The 19,153-nt window shown below is 38.9% G+C and overlaps 2 protein-coding genes across 2 annotated transcripts; both read right to left on the bottom strand.

Annotated features, from left to right (window-relative positions):
• Window positions 1-666: 666 nt before the first annotated feature.
• Window positions 667-6,237, bottom strand: LOC131310556 (inositol monophosphatase 3-like). The gene is made up of 12 exons (XM_058337636.1): window positions 6,079-6,237; window positions 5,940-5,995; window positions 5,789-5,839; window positions 4,628-4,708; window positions 4,393-4,496; window positions 4,223-4,307; window positions 2,564-2,618; window positions 2,413-2,456; window positions 1,616-1,684; window positions 1,429-1,529; window positions 1,300-1,356; window positions 667-981 (listed from the first exon to the last, which is right to left on the bottom strand). Exons 1-12 carry the CDS (start codon window positions 6,089-6,091, stop codon window positions 885-887), a joined length of 813 nt encoding a protein of 270 aa, XP_058193619.1. The 5' UTR covers window positions 6,092-6,237; the 3' UTR covers window positions 667-884.
• Window positions 6,238-7,918: 1,681 nt separating this feature from the next.
• On the bottom strand, window positions 7,919-18,763 carry LOC131310539 (putative MO25-like protein At5g47540). Its single transcript, XM_058337617.1, has 11 exons — window positions 18,161-18,763; window positions 16,332-16,493; window positions 16,058-16,176; window positions 15,395-15,469; window positions 13,353-13,446; window positions 12,575-12,634; window positions 11,805-11,873; window positions 9,017-9,115; window positions 8,568-8,612; window positions 8,369-8,471; window positions 7,919-8,288 (listed from the first exon to the last, which is right to left on the bottom strand). The coding sequence occupies exons 1-11, from the start codon at window positions 18,281-18,283 to the stop codon at window positions 8,212-8,214; spliced, it is 1,026 nt and encodes a 341-aa protein (XP_058193600.1). The 5' UTR covers window positions 18,284-18,763; the 3' UTR covers window positions 7,919-8,211.
• Window positions 18,764-19,153: the final 390 nt, after the last annotated feature.

Below are 19,153 nucleotides of genomic sequence, written 5' to 3'. Positions count from 1 at the left end.
CAGTGTACAATCCTTAAATCGTTGAACCTGTTCTTACTTTGGAATGATGCCTTCTACCTAACGTGCGTATTTGCTAATAACAAATACTAGAAGCCGGGGCACACGCAAGTCGGATTTTCACAACGTTTTTGTAAAAATGTTTCCCACTTATTGTTTGATCAAATTTTCACAAATGTTGTGAAAATCCGACTTGTACACGCATCGCATGTGCCTCGGCCTCCAGTGAACTGTAAAGGTATTTGGAATATTGAGAACTATGGAGTTTGGACTAACATTATTTCAGAGAAATGTTTTAAAAGGGTGACCTTGACTGGTTATTTCTTGTACTACAAGAGAAAATATAGACTGTCAAAGGATGTTTTACAGTTCATTGTGCTTGTTGCTCTGCCTCGATAGTGTAAGTGGGTATCGGTGCCAAAACTTAGGTTTATTCTCTTCGATTTTGTGAACTTCAGAGTGTGTGTGTGTGTGTGTGTGTGTGTGTGTGAGAGAGAGAGAGAGAGAGAGAGAGAGAGAGAGAGAGAGAGAGATCAGAGCAAAAGCTTGTTTCGTATTATAGGAACTGCAATCTGTACTCTAAAAGAAAAACACTGCTCAAACACGAAATGGAATTCGGAGGCAGACTTGATAACTTTCAGGAATTCTAATGTAAGATCAAACTCAAAATGGTTCAAAATACCACAAACTTATATTGCTATTATTAGCTATGAATTTGTCAGATCAATTGGGTTTTTAACAGATAATTTGGCACTGGTTGAAGTCCCCGGGCCAATGAACAATCATTAGAATCGCCTGGTAATCCTCTCAGTAACTCTTATTTCAGAAAACCATTTTGATGGAATCTGTACCCTTTCCTAAATGAGGCTTTCAGTTTTCATAGACTTTCACTCGGATTGGTGCAATGCTTCGATAAATGCATCCTTAAGAAGTGGATTTGAAGCTGCAACTCGCTGAGCTGTGATGTCAAATTCCTTGCCAGATCTGATGCAAAACAAACATTGCATTTTCGAGTTAGGAAACTGCTTTAAGCCAACTATGTACTTAAATGCATCTCGCTTCTTTGATATTTACCCCTATCCAGATAAAAGGAAATATGTGAGAAACAACCAATCAACTACTGTAATGACAATCTTTTCAAGTGCTTGGACATCAAAATGAATGCAATGATTGTTTCCTTACAGTAAAATCACTCTGTGTCAACAGATATATTAACTGGCCATTCTAAACCTTTTTGAGAAAGTTCCGAAGGGCAGAAACAAACTTTAAAAAGGAAATTTCATGAAAAAATATGTTTCTTACGGATCAAACAGAACACCTCCAGCTTCTTTAACAATCACAGCCCCACCTGCCACGTCCCTGTAAAAGGAGTCAAGCCAGTTAATATTGTGTAGCTTTATGATTCATTTAATCCAAAAGACAGAACCATACCAAGGGCCCCCAAAGCCAGTTTCATAGAATAGGTCAAGTCTTCCACATGCAATTCCACATAAGTTCAATGCACAAGAGCCACTCATTCGAAGAGATCTCACCTGATCACATAGAAATTAATTCTGTTTGCCAAAAAATTTCTATCTAATCAAAATCAGTAACTTGAATCACCAACTTCAGGTTTTACCTTGAAAAGTAAGCTATTGATTCTGTTTGTAGTTGCATCCATCGTCGACTTGTCACGTTTAGTCCCAGCCTGCTCTTGCAGCAAGATAAAAATTAATTAGTTTGTTATATGTGATACTAGTGATGCAGCTCCATTGCCTTTCCCTATAAGGTGAACATTTCACAATTTGCAGGATGTGTTATTATCTACGATTTCCCAAGACAAATTTATGTTTATAAGATTGTGGAAGCTGGTTTCAGGTGAATGCAAGAAGCCAAGAAGATAATATGACCTCACCTCGATACAACCGAGGAGAGCTATATGTTCATAATTCTCAAAGTTCACTTTCTCCCCTCAGCTAGAAATTTTCGACTTTGATAAGCTCTTTATTCAGTAGAAAAGACTTCTTAATGCCAATCAAAAAGAAAAGACAACTTAATAGTATGTATGTCGGTGCACAAACTGTCCACCTTTACTCATGAACATAGAAGTGCAATACTTATCACTTAACGCAACAGAGTATGTCCTGTATACAGATAATACTGCACCCTTGTAACTTGAGCAACACGTAAACGGAGTGAAGAACTATAAGCCAGAACCCTACCACCAGCACTCGTTACAAGTCATTTTTATGCATCATGCTCTTCACTCTTCAGGAAGTCGAATTACAGACAAAATATGGACATGCTACTTGCATAGGTGCCAAAGTTCAACGTGTCTTAGACTCTTAGTCACTGCAGCATTATAGTAAGAAGAGTCCAAGAACCTGACAAGAGGACCACATTGCAGTAATTTGCAACAACAGTTTCCACACATACCTCTGTAGCAAGGAGGGACTTCATCAGTACAGTCTGAGAAGACACTGCAGAATATCCCAAAGATTTGATGCAATTTGTTAGAAACCCGTACATTATTTCTGGCACCCAAAAAACAGCTAGACTAATTGATGGAGAAAAAAATATGAGTCACCTTTAATGGGGTTTCCGTTCAAAAAAGCACCTTTCCCATGGATTCCAGTGAAAAGCTGCATATTGGAAACCCAAAAAGTTTTATTCCACTCGACCACTTATCAAACTGATTTTTGTTCTTCATCAAATCCTTACGGTTGTGCCAAACATGGCCGAAATTCACTATATAAGACGCACTTGGTGTAATATCCCGTATCATAATTTAACCAACTTTCTATACTTAAGCATCTAATAATTTCATTTCGGAAATTAATTAGAAGCTTGGAGTAGTTAACTTTATGTGGATGCATGTAAGGGTTATGTGTCCAAGTATTGGGTGTGCTGCACGTGGGTGTGGCGTGGGGTGATGTGGTGTGGTGTTGTGTTGTGTGAGCCATCAATCTGTGGTGTGTGACTGTGTGCATGGCATATGCACAAGTTCCTAGATATGTTGTGCATGAAACTAATTATAAAGAAAAGAAAGAAGGACGAGGCAGAGGAGGGAGGAAATACTGGCTGATATGAGCTATTCTTATTTTTGATTTGTGGGAAAGAAAAATAGGAACAGAACAGTTGGAGGTGCTCCCACAGTGGGGGCTGGCTGGGGTAGTGGTTTCACGCATAATTATATGTATGAACGGCTTGTGGCTGGTTGTAGTAACGATGTGGGACGGGTCGTTACAAATTTAATTTCTACGTTATGGTGCTTGAGGTTACCGGTCATTACACTTGGTGACAAATAAGACACACTGAATCCCACTATGTTGATACAAGGGTAGGAATTCCCGACACGACAGAAGAACACGACACAAATCCGACACGAAGTTAGCGGGTTAGGGCCAGATATTTCTAACACGGAACACGAATATGACATGACATGACATGACATGATAACACAAAAAGCTAAACAGGTCGGGTTAAGATTGAGAGAATTCTGGCACAAACACGAGATGACACGACACGACGCGGGGTGAGAATTTATGGAAGGACAAACAAACCGGACACGAAGTTAGCGGGTTAGGGTCGGCTATTTCTGACACGGAACAAGAATATGAGACGACATGATAACACAAAAAGCTAAACAGTTCGGATTAGGATTGAGAGAATTCTGACAATAACACGAGATGACACGACACGATGCCCACCCCTATGTTGATGTATGCTCCCACTATCTTAGTTTTGCCAAGTAGTGGACATTATTCTTCTCTGGGTAGGTCAGATCACATTGCTGAGTGACACCTAGGAGACCACCAAAGCAATACATCCATCGACTTGACAAATACTCCTGGACAGGCTAGGATTTTATTTCTTGGGAAGGGAAGCATAATTATAAAGCATGCAGAGTAAGGATTTTATTTCAAGGACCTGATTTTTTAGGAAATGCTCGGACTTTTTCTTTCAAGGACCTGTTTTTTTTAGGACATGCTTAGGCTATGCTTAGAAACGAAAAATCTAATCGTTGGGGGGTCATGGCCCCTGTGACCGCCTAAGTTCCACCACTGGCTCACCCAAGGTAAATCTCCATGTTAGTAATGAGGGGCTTTTAAAAGGTTAAGCAAGTATTTGTCACTCCTATTGCCTTAAGCAAAACAGGCAATACATCCCTTCGCATGTATGTGTGGTCAATACCTCCGATGGTCGTACCAAACGTAATACATACTCGTAGCATGAAAATTCTCACCTCATCCATGATTGGGTTGTAAACAACACCAATTGTGGGGATTTTTCCTATTGTTAGACCGATGGAGACACAAACAAACGGGAACCTGCACAATGAGATAAAATGAACTGGAGTGAATACAATACAAACAATAAAGTCTCCGCAATTGACATGAAAGTGTTTCGAATTACCCATGCACAAAGTTAGTTGTCCCATCAAGAGGATCAACTATCCACGTCGGTTCGTCTGTCAGCTCCGTAATGCCACAAGCAGCAGTGGTTTCCTCGCCAATAAACTAAGAGACAAGCAAAAATTCAAAGAAATAATTAGAAACTGGTTCGTGAAATTACCCAAACTTACCAACTAAGCCCCGACTCAAAAATTTCATCAAACACATGCAATTATCCAGAAGACAGAATGGTTAACCTGATGGCTAGGGAAATACTGCTTAAGATGATTGAATATTAGATCTTCACATGCCTTATCAGTTTCCGTGACCAAGTCAACCTGCATTGGTAAACATGGATAGTAGATAATTAGTTGCAATTTCAGATTCTAGCATTTATGATCTTCACTCATTTCTTGTCTTAAGACTACTCTGAAGTCTGAACCTTTTTTCTGTTACCGTTGATGTCCCAGTCATTGACCTTTAAATGTGCATGACCAAACAATTTTCCCTCTTTGCTATTTTCGTATGTAATTTACTACTGTACTTCTTATTCTTGTTTCCTTGTTTCTTACTTTATTATGTTAGGCTTTTGTTTTCTCCCTGCTTTCCCTCAACCACCATGAAAACATTGCCACCACCATATTCTCAGAGTCTGCCACTCACTCAACATGAAACAATGTCAAATGAACTTAATTCAAATGTCAATGTTTAGCACTCGGATTGGCGATCATTTTGCATCACACCCAAAGGTTGACAATGCTGGTTCGAGTACAATAAGCGATTAAAACAAAAACAAAAACAAAAACAAATCACCGAAGGATTTGTATTACCACAAGTATTTTTTTCCTAATTACGGAACTCCTTCCGTGCATCTCAATTCACATAGATGCATCTAATTGACCAATTTAACACAATTCTTGCCAAGTTCACACTCCATAATTTTCAGTTTTCACCACTTAAGCATTCACATCTGTTCTCAGGTCTCTGCAGAATTTGCATTTTTAGCCAATCAAGCCAGTCTACCCTCACTGAGCAGAAGATTATTCTTCTAGTATATTTCCTTTCCATATCAAGCACGGCCAGAAAATAGATACATATAATCTAATGTAAATACAGCAATACAAAATCTAGATACAAACAACACCAAGGGGGTTGGCCTAGTGGTCTTAGCCTGAGACTTAGGATTTGCTCCCTCCTAACGTCTCACGTTGGATTCCCCTTGCCAACAACTCTTGGAGCCACCTCATCCACATGCGTAAGCGTGTGAAATGGCTGTTAGGAGGGGCTATATGGAATAGTCCCAGATGCGCAAGCTGGCCCGAGACACCCAGCATTACCAAAGAAAATCTAGATACAAATACAAATGTATATGTAAATACATATCTTGCAAACAAGTACTAATAAGCAAGTGAATAGACCTGGCCCTTATGCTCCACATGCTTGGTTTGGTAGAATCCTTTACGGATAAGCTGCAAACAAGGAAATTTTGGAATTTTTAAATTGAGCGAATTGATGAAGAAAGATGAAGAAACAAGAGTACGGGATAACTGGGTTTCGAATAAAATTTACCTCTCCAGCTTTCTTCGCAGCTTCTACTGCAATGGCGAGGAACTTGGAGTGTGAATCTGAAATCAATGCAATTGAACAAATTCATTCGAAACTAAAATTATCCATTAGACAACACTAGGAGAGATTTACGGACTCCTACCATTTTCGGCCATTCTTTTATTACTTTTCTCGAAACTGGCTGATGAGAGAGAGAGAGAGAGAGCGCGCTCCTTGTTGTAGCTTTCAGGTGGCAAAATGAAAAGATGGAGGAAAAAAACAGCGCGGACGCCATAAGAATTGGAGATCCGCAGGGGGAGCGGTCTCAACCGCAATCAATGGTCGAGATTTTATCTCGTAGGCAATCAATGATCCAGATTTCATCTTGATTCTAAAAAATTTAAGTTCGTCTATTACCGAAATGAAATTTAAACCATTGATTTATTGTTGAGACAGACGACTAAGATGCCGCACTTCAGCAATAATGCACGCACTACAGAATCCCGTGTATTGGAAAGAGGGTCTAGATTATGAAAATGGAAATAGGCAAGAATGCCCCTAGATATTTTGCGATGCTTACAGTGAGAATTTTAGGCTCGAATATTACAGGGACATATCCAAGGCTTGGAAAAGGAACTGATTTTTGCAATCTACCTTTTTAAAGACACTCCAAAAAGGGTTTAGTACTTAAAATCACACATGATAGTAATTTTGGAAGAACATTAAATTTCAAAATTATAGCATGCTCTTATACACGAAGTTGAGTGCAAAAATCATTTTACCTTAAAAACGGATGAATATTGGCATTTACCGAAATGGCATAACATATCCTTGTGGGCATCTTTGAAATGACAAGGCATCAAATGCCCACATGGTAGATTTGAGATTATGACGAATAGAGAATCTCAAAATTGCAAAATATACGAAATCATAGAAACTGTACTATTATTAATCATATCAATATTAATTTGGTATAATTACTCATCCTATATTAGTAAATACCTATACGTTTATTTGGGCAAATGAACATACAACTATACTGTGATATAAAATGTTTTTATGTAATTGCTGTCTTCTTTGTAAATAGTCCATTGTTGAGGATAGCCCTGCCAATACATAAAAGAGCATAAACGAATATGCCAATATGCCCCCTTTTTTCATTCTTGTAATTGAAGCCTCTCTCTCTCTCTCTCTCTCTTGTAATTGAAGCGTCTCTCTCTCTCTGAGGATCCCAGGGTACATGCTCATTCCTAAGACGACCTCAGGCACCCCAACAAAGATGCAACTTTATCAGGCCTTTACAAAGGGATTTTATTGGCGAAGCAAGACATAGAAACAACCAATGAATTTCATGAGCAATTGACTAATTTTCTCCGGAAAAAAAAAAAAACCCCCCTTGATCAAGGTTGACCTTCTTGGCAAATAAACCACCCATTCTTACTTGACCACAGATGCAAAGTGAAAGAGGTTAATTGGATACTTGACTACAGATAATTGGAGATAAACCATAAAACATTTCAAAATAAATTTAGCTGCAATTCAGCTCTCAGAAATTCAACCATTGCTATGCAAGACCAACCTTTTCAGAATGTGTGGGTGGAGAAGGATATTGGGACACCATGTGTCAATGCCCCAAGACCAGCCAATAATTTTTCACCTTTTCAGTCACAGTACAAATAATGCACAACAGCAGCAGTGACTTATCCTTTTTATAGCATTAACCTAATGTTCTCAGAACTAACAAATTGTCCCTTGTTCAAAAAATACACCAATTGTCCCGGAGATTGATCTCCGACAAACCCCTTTCCCCTTTTTCCACAAAAAATCGCATCAAACCAAATATCAACTCCCTCAACAAAATTCCCTTTTTCGAACACCGGGCATAGCATGACGTGTCTTCAAAGACAGAATTCTTGCTACTTGATTTCCCAAGCACATAAGGGCGCACTGGTATGGTGTGTTTAAAACCCAGGAAGAAAAAACATACATGAAAAGTTCACCAATTTTACAGCTCCAATACCCGGTTGACACATCTCTTATCATTGATCTTGTCTTTCTTGTTTCTCTCTCAAGGTATAGTCGTACTTTTATTTAAGATACATTACGTTGATCACAAATACTAGAGAAATAGGGAAAAGGAAACAAAAAGGGGGGGAAAAAGAGATGGGAAAAGAGGATAAATGAATTCTCTACAGATACAAAGTATAATCCTGCCATGGACTAGTAAAACTATTGATTAACACAATTTGATTGGAAAAAGACCATTTACCGGCGCTATACGTACGACAAAGCCGGTTCATGGCTGGTCTTGGGTTTCAAGGGCTGCAATTTCTTTGACAACCAGAGCTTTGTCTGCCTCAAATTGTTCATCCTCTGCACCATAACAAGCAAATATTTTGAAATGCTGCCAAGACTCCTAATGAAAATAGGCCCAAATGGGAACTTATTTCTACCTTTATCTGTCTTGAAATCGGCAAACAGACGAAGCAGCTTGCTTCTATTTGCCAGAAGTATACTAACAATATCCGGTGGCTTATGTTGATTAGCGGCGAATAACTGGACATTTCATTGAGAATTAGTAAGAACCCACTGAACTTGACTATTCAATAGTCATTGCAAACATTGGCCCCAATATTTCTTGACAAAGCGTACCTTGAAAACGTGAAATGCTTCTATTTGAATGCTCTTACTCGATTCCTGAGGAATAAAGGACTTCAAATCAGGCATAATTGTTAAGAAAAATAAATCATGAAGAATGTCCACACTCCAGATAAACTGTACACTTATTCCCTCCATACTACTCCTGTTCCCCTCCATATTTTGGGCTGTTCGGCGCCTTTTTACCAAAAATTCCAAAAGGGTTATCAGTTGCCAAAAGAAAAGGAAGACAACTGCACCATTATATTGGTTTAACAAAAATCCTGACAAACAGAAACCCCTTTTCATAAGATTTAACAATCTTCGACCAACAACGCTTTAGATTCATTTGAGTATGTTTTCTACAGTAAAGAAAACAAAGGGGGACTGCTTGTTATACAAAATCCGGGGAGATGGCATCAGTGATCAAGCATAGAAACAAGCAATCAGGAAGGCTATCATACTCTGAGAAGATTCATAAGAATCCTCAAGTTATCCCTTGAGCTCACATAACGTGTCATCACACCAGAGTTTGAACGATCCAGTAGCATGTCTCCCAACAGCTGTAACAACAAAAGAAGCTTTCTTAGTATTTCCGTTGCACCAAAAAAAAAGAAGCAGCAGCAGCAGCAGCTTTCTTAGCTACCAACGTAGCAATCACACCCAATATAAAGAGAGTGTGAGACCGCAAAAATATCAACCCAATATGAGAAAAATCAATGTGGCAGTATTGCCCTAGGTGTGATTGCACTTTGTCCCATCTGTACTTTCCAATCTTTGGTTGGAATCCCCCTTTCCCTTAGGCTCTGTTCAGTTGCCAGGAAAGTACAAGAAAGGATGGGAAAACCAACTTTCCCATGATTTTTGTAGTGTTCAGTTGGCAGGAAAGTAGTGGGAAACATGTTTTTAAGTTTTCCTGCAGGAATTACTTTCCTGCAAAAGTGATCCTGCAAAAAACACAGGATTTTGCGTCGCGGGAAAAGGAAAATGAGTGAACACTCACAAAATTTTCCCGAAAGTTTCTTTTTCCTGACAAATGAACAACTAAACCTTAATTATTCTTGCAAAATTCTTTTGTCAAATGAACACTCACAGGAAAATAATTTTCTTTTTCCTTTACTTCACTTTACTTGACTTTTCCTGAGAATAACTTTTCCGTACAATATTCCTGGCAACTGAACGGAGCCTAAATGAAAAGTTACTTTTGCCATTCCAAAAAAAAAACCATCAATCATTATATTTATAAAGTGAGTCCCCCTTTGGAGACACCCCAAGGGCTTTGCTCGCATTCCCAATAAGAGTTTCCTCAACTTACCTATGAAAAAAGTTCTTATGAATCATTCATACATGATCATGTCAGCACATTCCCAAACCAGTTCTAGGATAAATTAAGGACACTAGTGCAAATATACTGCATGGTCCACATGGGCACGCCAGCAGTTGATGGAAGACACACTGGCAGACTTTTGTTGGTTTCTCCCCCGGTATGACTGATACATATGGTTTGGAGGTGGTTGCAGGTATCCGGGATTCAAGGAAAACCAAATGAGCCCTGCCAGGGGGAGGTAGAAAAAGGCACAACAGGAACATTCCACACTACCCATCCTCTTTGTAGTGGAAACAGTTCCACATTACTAGATAACTGCAGTCAGCTCATATGTCTTTCAAACAACCCTTTGACTCCATATGTGAGTCTGTAACCATCATTCTGCATGTCTCTCTGAACAGAATATTTTGCTGCCATCGAAATCCATAAGCACCAACAAAGCTCATTTTAATAAGACCACTCATTCTCTGGTAGAAAACAATTACCACTTAGATGTCAAAATCAAAAAAAATCCCGGTTCCAATTTAGTTGGTTTAGGGGCAATCAGGCTTCTTAAGGGGAGAAAAACAATGTGCAAATACACGGCATGAGCATGTACCTTCATCATACGTACCAAATTCCTCAAACAAGTAACACAGGTTAACACTTTGACTTAGGGGTGCTCAAGAAAACCGCCTGAACTACAAAACCGGTCTAATCCAGTTCGGTCAGGTTATGGTTCCAAAAAAACAAAAACCGTTAATTTTGGTTCGGTTATTGGTTTTCAATTAAAGATCCGTGATTAGAACCGATCCAGACCATTTAGAACTAATATATTAAAAAATAATATATGTATATGTATATGTATATGTATATATATGTACATAATTATGTATTTTATTTGGTAAGTTAATCTTTTACTTGATAAAGTTAATTTATTTAAAGAAGAAATCTCAGGAAAGTTTTTACTAATATACTAGTAGTATATTTGAAGGAATCTAAACCATTAGGGCCCGTTCCAAAACACCTTCTTAAAAAATAAGTATTTATTACACATTTTCAAACTAAAAAATAATGTAAATGAAAATTAATTTTTTGATTTTTTTTGCACCGTTCAAAAAGATCTCAATGAAATCTATCAAACAAGATCCATATTGCTAGGACAATTATTTGCATAAACACATTATTTTTTAGCTTGAAACTACCTTTTTAAAAAATAAGTACATAATTTAGGTTCTGGAACGGGCCCTAAGGATTCTTAAGAGTACTGAGTGTACCCAATTTCTTTTTTTTTACTCGATACTTACTTTACCCTACCAAGCCCTTAAGTGTTTGGATGCTAATTGGATAGAACCAGAACCTGATCGGTCTTGCGGTTTGGTTTTGGTTAGGTTCCACACATATTTTGGTTAGGTTTAGGTTCTTAATTTTCTAGAACCGTTTAAAATGGTCTGGTTACTGGTTTTCTAGAGAGTTGGACCAATCCGAACCATGAGCACCCCTACTTTGACTCAGTACGAGAGCTCCCAAATCAACAGGTCCACAACCAAACCAAACCAAGCCAAGCCTTAAGTCCCAATCAATTATGGTCAGCTACATGAGTCAAGTTTCTCCACTGAGATCTGTCAAGGGTCCTACGGATCTAACAGGATTTCTTTACATGTTGCATGTCAGCTACCTAACGAACAACCCTCCTCCTTTGTCCTGGCTTGGGACCGGCTGTGCGGTATACTATATAAGACTCGAAGCATGACACAGGCGGAGTTACCAAATCAACAGCTCTTATTGCTACATGCCATCTTATGCAAAATAGGACATAAACGACACATTTAAACTACTAAACCAATAACCCATCCAACATCCTTGAACGGCGAAAACTCAAGAGAGAGATAAAATTTCTCTATGACCATGCTAAATGTCCACAAAAGCTCAAAATTTTGTTCTACCTTGATAGCTTGTCGCCGAGTAATGTAATTGGTAGATTCCAGCAGTTTCGTGTTAAACTCTGCAAAAAACTAAAACAAAAAAATCTGGAAATTTCAAGTTCTGATCAAGCAGATGACAACTAAAACAACAATAGCAATGATGATATGGAATCACATTAAGAGGATAAATAAACTATCACATGCAAATACTGATGTTTTCTGGTGTATGTAGCAGACAACCTGGAGGGGGGGGGGGGGGGGGGGGGGGGGGGGGGGATTCAATTATTCATACAAGATACACACAAGAGATGCTAATACGTGTTAGCAAAAACATCCTATTCTCACTTCTTAAAAAACAACACATTACTACTTCAACCATCTATCAGATAAATTTGTACGATTAACCAAGGCCTGGCATACGGAACAGGTGGTTCATTAGCAATTGAAAGAATTACACAGAAGGTGGTTTCTTAGCTGACATCTGCAAATCATATGAGATCCGATCATGCAGGCATCAATGCCAAGATAACCAAGCCATATAACTTTACATCCCCACAGCCCTCAAAACACACAAACGCACGCACCCGCACACAATACCAATAAATTAAAATTGCAAAAATTGGAATGCCTAGATTTTAGATGCGACCCAAGTCCCAATTCAGATTTTACGTCCATTTATCGGTAACATAATTTGTCATCAAGCACATCAGGAAGCTTCTTAACCAGTGGTGGTACACAGATGCATGGTAACCAATGTAACTACATTTACGAATAATCAAAATATGGCTCACCCAATCATAGTTTTTGGTAAGAAATTCAGCTACAGTTGATTTATGCCTTGTCATGAGTTCCTGCAACAAAAATAAATAATAAATAAAAATCCAATCTGAGTCCTAATAATGGCAAGAGTAAAAGCACATAATGAATGCACAGAACAAAATCACCATTCCCCATCCTACTTTGACATATCCTAGTGGAACCAAGCGAGGAATCAACGAATTAGAGAGAAGAAACTATCAACAAAAATTGATTTAGAGACAAGCCATGCTAGGGCTCAGAATTTCATTGATCTCAATGTCAAAAGCTGATCATGAGGTCTCTCCCTTTATTAATAGACAAAGACCACAGCCAACTAACAAGTAACAAGTAAGAACCAACAGTCGGCTAGCTAACCTCTAGGACAGGATATACAGCATATTATAAGGACTACACGTTTTCCAATTAGGCATAGATGATGGATAAAGGTCAAGGAAAATACAAATTAACTTAACAGCAATATGCCCCATTTCTTCTGCAAAAGTGGATTTTATGGAATCTAGAAAACCATGATGCAGTACTGCACCTTTTCTTTAGAGCAATTAATGGATCACGGCATCAGGCAGCTCTACATTGGAAACATATTCAGCAGAAACAGGAACAAAATTTTAATCCTAGATTAGCATTTTCAATACAAAGAGACTAGAGTGCATGTGCGTTCAAGAGAGAGCGTGCCAGAGTCTGTGAGACTGTCTTTGTGACTGTGTGTATGTGTTAGACAGAGAGAGACAAGTTCTGGCAACCATACTCAACCTTGAAAGTGGCAGCAGCATCTGCAGCAATATCAAAATTTGGAAGCTGGATATAATCAAAAAACTTCTTCACATGCTCTGACTCCAGAACATATCTGAGAAAACAGAGTGGAGAGGTTAACACAATATTTTTTTATTTTTTGGAAGGCATAAATTTTTATTCATCACTGAAATTGATACAGAGATTAACAGGAACAAGGAATGATGGCATCATATTCCTAACCAAGGTTCTGAATACCGTACGGACTAGAATACTGGTTTTCCTAATAGTATGGTACATACCATACCGGTGAGAAACTGAGTACCGTTTCGGATTGATCGTTATTAGTGTTATTTTCCCACATAAAAGGATTTATAGTATAATATACACATTTTTAAACAAAATAAATAAATTGTATTCTGATATTTGTCTGATACCATCCGGTATTGTCCGGTACTTGAAGAAAAAAATAAATTTAAAAGTAGTATGGTACCATCAAGTATTGTCCGGTACTAACAAGTATCTCCAGTACCGTCTGGTATTGGCCCGTACCGACCGGTATTTAAGCCATAACGGAATTAGAGGTGTAGGGTACCGGATTTGGACAATACCGGAACGTACCAGCAGGTACGGTACGGGATTTATAACCTTGTTCCTAACCCGAGACCCATTTGTGTTGCAAAGCCAAGAATAATCATATGCCATCCAAGACCCAAACCTGAGGTTAGCAAGAAACCAACCCAAGGAAATACCCATTGGGACAAGCTCACATCTAATAGGCCAAGCCCAGAAAACACCCATTGGGACAAGCCCAGAAAACACCTATTGGGACAAGCCCATTCACCTAAAGGGTTAAGCCCAAAAACAAAAACACCAAAAAAACTAAACAAAGACTGCCGGAACAACGCAGCCCACCGGAACAAGCTGCCAAACACCATTGATTTCGACGAAGCCGCAACCAAAACCATCAAAGCACCACCCTGAAGTGAAGCAGCCCGAGCCCAAACAATGACTGCATTATGCGGACCCTCCAGTGACCCACGATGAAGACGGAAAGCCCGGAACTGCCCACGCCGTTTGGCCAAACCCGGCAGTCTTCCAGCAAAGGCCACTGTCGGCAGCCAAGGTAAACTGGAAACGGAAAACGTCCAGCATCAGATCGGAAGGGGAGAAAGGAAGAGAAGGGGGAGTGGTTCTACGATCAACTCAAGCCGCTTGATCATCCATTCGCCATTAAGCCCAAGACTGGAGTTACCCAACGGTAACAGCGCGTCTGATCAAGAAGCAGGAGAAGATCGAAAAACAAAACAGCAAACACAGAAGAGAAAGGAAAAGGGAGAGGAAGAAAGGAAAGAGAAAAGAAGAAAGAAAGAAAGGAGAGAAGGGAAGAGGAAGGGGAGAGAGAGAGAGAGAGGGGGGGGGGGCACCCCTCCCTCAGCGGGAAACCCTAGCAGAACTTTTGAGAGGTAGAGAGAAGGGGGAGAGTATAGAGAAGGTTAACACAATTAACAAAGCACGAAGTTACACCACATCAAAGAACCGTTGTGTTACAACAAAGGAGTGCAAAATATTAATTCATCAACTAATATGTTCGGCAAAGCTTTAGACAGAGAGCAACAAGGACATTTGTAATCTAAGCCATACCTTCGAACTAAATAAAGAGACAGTTGTTTTCTCTTGATTCTATACATATTCTGTCAACTTAGATTAAATACATACTAGCAGGAAAGTCAACTAGATGTATATACCCTCATGCATATGAATACACATATACATAATGTACATGTAGTTAGTTACTAGTATGAACATGCCACAAAGGTAGCCTTTAATAAATAAAAGGAACTACAAGTATAGCACTGTTTCTTTCTCAGTCTTCCTAAATGAATACATTCCTGCCAAAACATACAAGGGATGGGTAACTTTTGGCAAATTGATGAGCACCTTTTCTGATACTGAAGGTGAAACTTTACTACAATAGTTACAAATGAATATTACGTACATGAACACCTCTTCTTGGAGAAACAATAAAATTCCATCCTTAGGAGGTAAAACAATTGGATCACCTGGCAACACTCTGATGGCGTATGCACTCCCTCAACATTGCACCATAATGTAAGGCCATGTCCGTATTCTCATACCTACATAACCAGTAATAGGCATCCAAAAAGTAGATTAAAAGGACACACGAAATAACGAATACAGTGAAAAATCACACACATTCCTCTTTTTCTACTCCTCCCCCCCAGCCCAAAAGGTTAAACCGATAAAAAAAGGCATGGAGAAGGAAGAATACGGCAGTTCAAAGAAAACTAAGGACTACTGTCAAAATCCTAGACCCTCCTCATTCCACGCCTCCTGGCCCCAAGTTAAAACCCACTAAAAAGGAAACAAAGTTTCATTAGTAATCCAAAATTTTCTTGTCAGCTAAATCTAACAACAACGATGAAGAAAATGGTTCATTACACCCCCAAAAAGCAGTCTCCAACAAAGTCCAAGACTAAACATCTAAGCAAGGATAAATAGAGTTTATCTGATTTCAATAATATATTAATCCTTTCTTCCCACAAGGAAGCCCAAGAACATTCAGTGAAGCACAGCAAAGCCAAGGATGACATAAAAGATTCTATACACCACCGGTCCACCAAAGTAGACTAAGTAAAGCAGAAAAATAGCCAAAAGAAGGAATGACAATGACAAGGTCACAATTGCTTCTTGTAGCAGCTTACCCTAAAACCAAAATATCCATCAGATCAAGATTCTTTTCCAAGTAATCACAAGCAATAAGCCGTGACTGAACTTGTTGCCTTTGCAAATTTGCAACAACTTGAGTAGCATCTTTACGGGCCTGTGAAAGTTAACAAAATGAAATGGCAAAATACAGAGATATGGCTCCATCGAATGGAACATGAGAAAAACTATGCAACCAATGAAAGGTTAATAAATCTATTCAATTAGACCATCCAAATCCATGTTTATCTACAAAAATTGATTTCATATTACCTCTAGGTTCAATTTTGGGAGACACACAATTAAGAGACGCAGCGTGTTCTCCCTAAAGAATTCCTGGGTCAGTTGTGCACAAGCTTCTGAGACTGGTTCGGTTTCACTATTTCCATAAAGAATCGACTTTAGCTCCCTTAGAAGCTTGCTTAACTCAAACATCTGGAGAAAGTTTAGGAAGGGACAAAAAACTTGAAGAAATTAACACAGAACAAATAACAACATGATTATAGGGTAAAGTGGCCAACTAAATGCAACAACCCCTACTTCAGAAACCCTGCATAAGCAAGCATATTGGTCAAATTTACAAATTCAAGTCTTTCTCCAAAACACGGCACAACACAAATGATGAAACTCTTTTTCAAATTCCATAATAAAACTGTAAAATACGCTCAACATCAAGATTGGGAACATTACGTCTTAAGGCAATTCAGGGAAAGCTGTGGACATCTTCCAACACCACAGTTCTTAATCAATAGTTCATTTCCATAATGTCTCTTCACACGTTACTTTTTTTTATAAGTAGTCAAAACCAAGACTCAATACCAGCCTAAGCTTCAAAAGTCAAAACGTGTCAAGCATCCATTGGCAGTCCTAACAAGTAACTTTTCAATCCACTTGGCAAAGTTTCACTAGGCCGCCTTACCAATGCAAGTGCGTTCAAATTTTAAGCAAATAGCCATCAAACACTAGCATTGACGCAAAGTACAAGTACCCCCCTATAGACTTAACACCAGATAAGTTGACTCCTACCTAAGTGTGGTGGATATCCCCCAAAGCAATCCACAAAAATCAAACGAATCCCTTGCTGGATAAGTCAGACCGCTCAGCAAGAGTGCATAATTTAGTGATAAATACGGTCACAGTAACAACATCCAGATGACAATGGTTTAGGAGCAAATAATATCAAAACAATTTAAAGTTTCATGCAATTTCACTTATTTTCATACACTTGACACATAGCTGAACGCACCTTTTGCAATTTAATCACCGCCTAGTAGACATGGTTAGCATTTTCATAACCATAAATGAAAAACATAAACGCAAAGCTTGAAAAATTTTGAAAATCCTAATTCCATAAATGACAAGCATGCTAATTTTACAAAGCTAATGTATAACCAGTAATACATTGTCCAGGAAAGCTTGCCTATCTCAACACAATTCCGTAGCCAAATATCAAAAAAAAATCATCATATGCTAATCGTATACACAAACAAAAGTACAAACAATAAAATCACTCGTTGGAAATATTGGGCAATTTGGGCTTGTGAAGGCTGATTCGATTCATTCGCGCTTCGCTGACTATTCCGGATGTTACGGTAACCGATGACGTAAACCCTAAGTTATAAATAGTTGCCATCCGCAGCCAATGTAACTTGTAGTTCATTCCACATTCAATACACAATGGCAACTGGTGTGAGTCATAGATGCACTCTATTTCATTTTCACAGTTGAGGCACCACATAAAAATATCTATGCCTTGCGCTCTTTGTTTCTTTTCTTGATTATTCTATAACCACATGATATACGCAACCAATGCAACTTGTACTCTCAGTTTACATTTGATACATAGTGAAAGCTAGTGTTAGCCGTGAATGTACTCAACAACACAATTGGAGAATCATGCAAAATGTCTGAGCCTATCTTTATTTCTTTCCTGATTATCCTTCGTGCCTTGTGAGTTTGTTAATTGGGCCGATTTCTCACCAGGAAACATTTGCATACACAATTGGCGCAGATCCGAACAAAACTAAACCACGCAATGAAAACCTAAACCGTTCCGAACAAAATCAGATTAAAACAAAACAACAGAAAAGTAAAGGAACGACCTTCTCTTCGCGCTTGATTTCGCGGGTGTCAGGAGCGTTCAGGTCCGCGTAGACGAGGAGTTCGCGCGTCTGGCGGACGAGGTCGACCGGCGTCTTGGGCTTGGACTTGAACAGGCTCTTCATCTTCTTGTTGTTCTCCGCCTCCCCCTCGTTCTCTGGTGGCGCCGCCGCCGACGACGGCGACGAGAGCCTCTGGATCACCACCGCCGGTGACGCCGAGGCTCGGCTGCGCGCCAGAGATTTGGAGGATGAGAAACAGAGTCCTATTTTTCCTTCTCTCTGTACAAACAGATATTTTTTCCTATTGTTAGAGAGAGATAAAGAATAGGAGTATAAAAATCTCTCTCTCTCTCCCTCCCTCCCTAGGGTTTGAGTTCTTCGTCCGATTAGGGACCGAGCCAATCGATCGGTGCTTCAATTGTGCGAGAACTCATCGATATGTAAGTGTCTAGACTGCTCTCTCTCTCTCTCTCTCTCACACACACACACACACACACACACACAGACTGAACACCGTTGTAGATTCACGAGAACGATAGATTCAGGTGCTTCATTATCTGTAAATTAATTTCGTATTTAATTTAATATATCCGAAACTTACCAAATGCTCCTCAAAAACCAAAAAATGGCGAAAATCATCTCTATTCTTGTGCAAAATTCACTCTCACAATTTATATTTTAGGTATTAAATTTTAATCATTTGTGTCAAATTACGTATTATCTTCTTTTTTTTTTGGGTGTGATAGGTATTAAATTTGATATTATTAAAACTCGTAATCTTATCTTAAAAGAGGAGAAAGATTGTCGAGTACAAATGACCTTATACTATGGACTATGGGACCATATATTATGACATTGTCGATTAAATGATGTCATGAAACACTAACGAATGAACTTGTTACTAACGAATGAACTTGTTAGAATGGATATGAATATTTGAAGTAGAAGACAAGTGCAGGCATCGACCATGCAAAAAGGCAAATTGACTAGTTC

Source organism: Rhododendron vialii, chromosome 2a, assembly GCF_030253575.1.
Source record: "Rhododendron vialii isolate Sample 1 chromosome 2a, ASM3025357v1".
In the NCBI taxonomy this organism is placed as follows: Eukaryota; Viridiplantae; Streptophyta; class Magnoliopsida; order Ericales; family Ericaceae; genus Rhododendron; species Rhododendron vialii.
The sequence above is the reverse complement of the archived record's forward strand: the minus strand, read 5'-3'. Positions and strand labels throughout refer to the sequence as shown.

What these genes read in the sequence shown, in the direction of transcription:
- LOC131310556 (XM_058337636.1), bottom strand. An exon ending in ATGTGGAGCATAAGGGCCAG is followed by an intron (nt 4,709 to 5,788) that starts GTCTATTCACTT and finishes TTACCAATGCAG; the next exon opens with GTTGACTTGGTCACGGAAAC. An exon ending in GGAGGTGTTCTGTTTGATCC is followed by an intron (nt 982 to 1,299) that starts GTAAGAAACATA and finishes GTTTTGCATCAG; the next exon opens with ATCTGGCAAGGAATTTGACA.
- LOC131310539 (XM_058337617.1), bottom strand. Translation starts at nt 18,283, where the DNA reads ATGAAGAGCCTGTTCAAGTCCAAGCCCAAGACGCCGGTCGACCTCGTC. An exon ending in AAGCATTTCACGTTTTCAAG is followed by an intron (nt 8,472 to 8,567) that starts GTACGCTTTGTC and finishes TGAAATGTCCAG; the next exon opens with TTATTCGCCGCTAATCAACA. An exon ending in CGATTTCAAGACAGATAAAG is followed by an intron (nt 8,289 to 8,368) that starts GTAGAAATAAGT and finishes GTTATGGTGCAG; the next exon opens with AGGATGAACAATTTGAGGCA.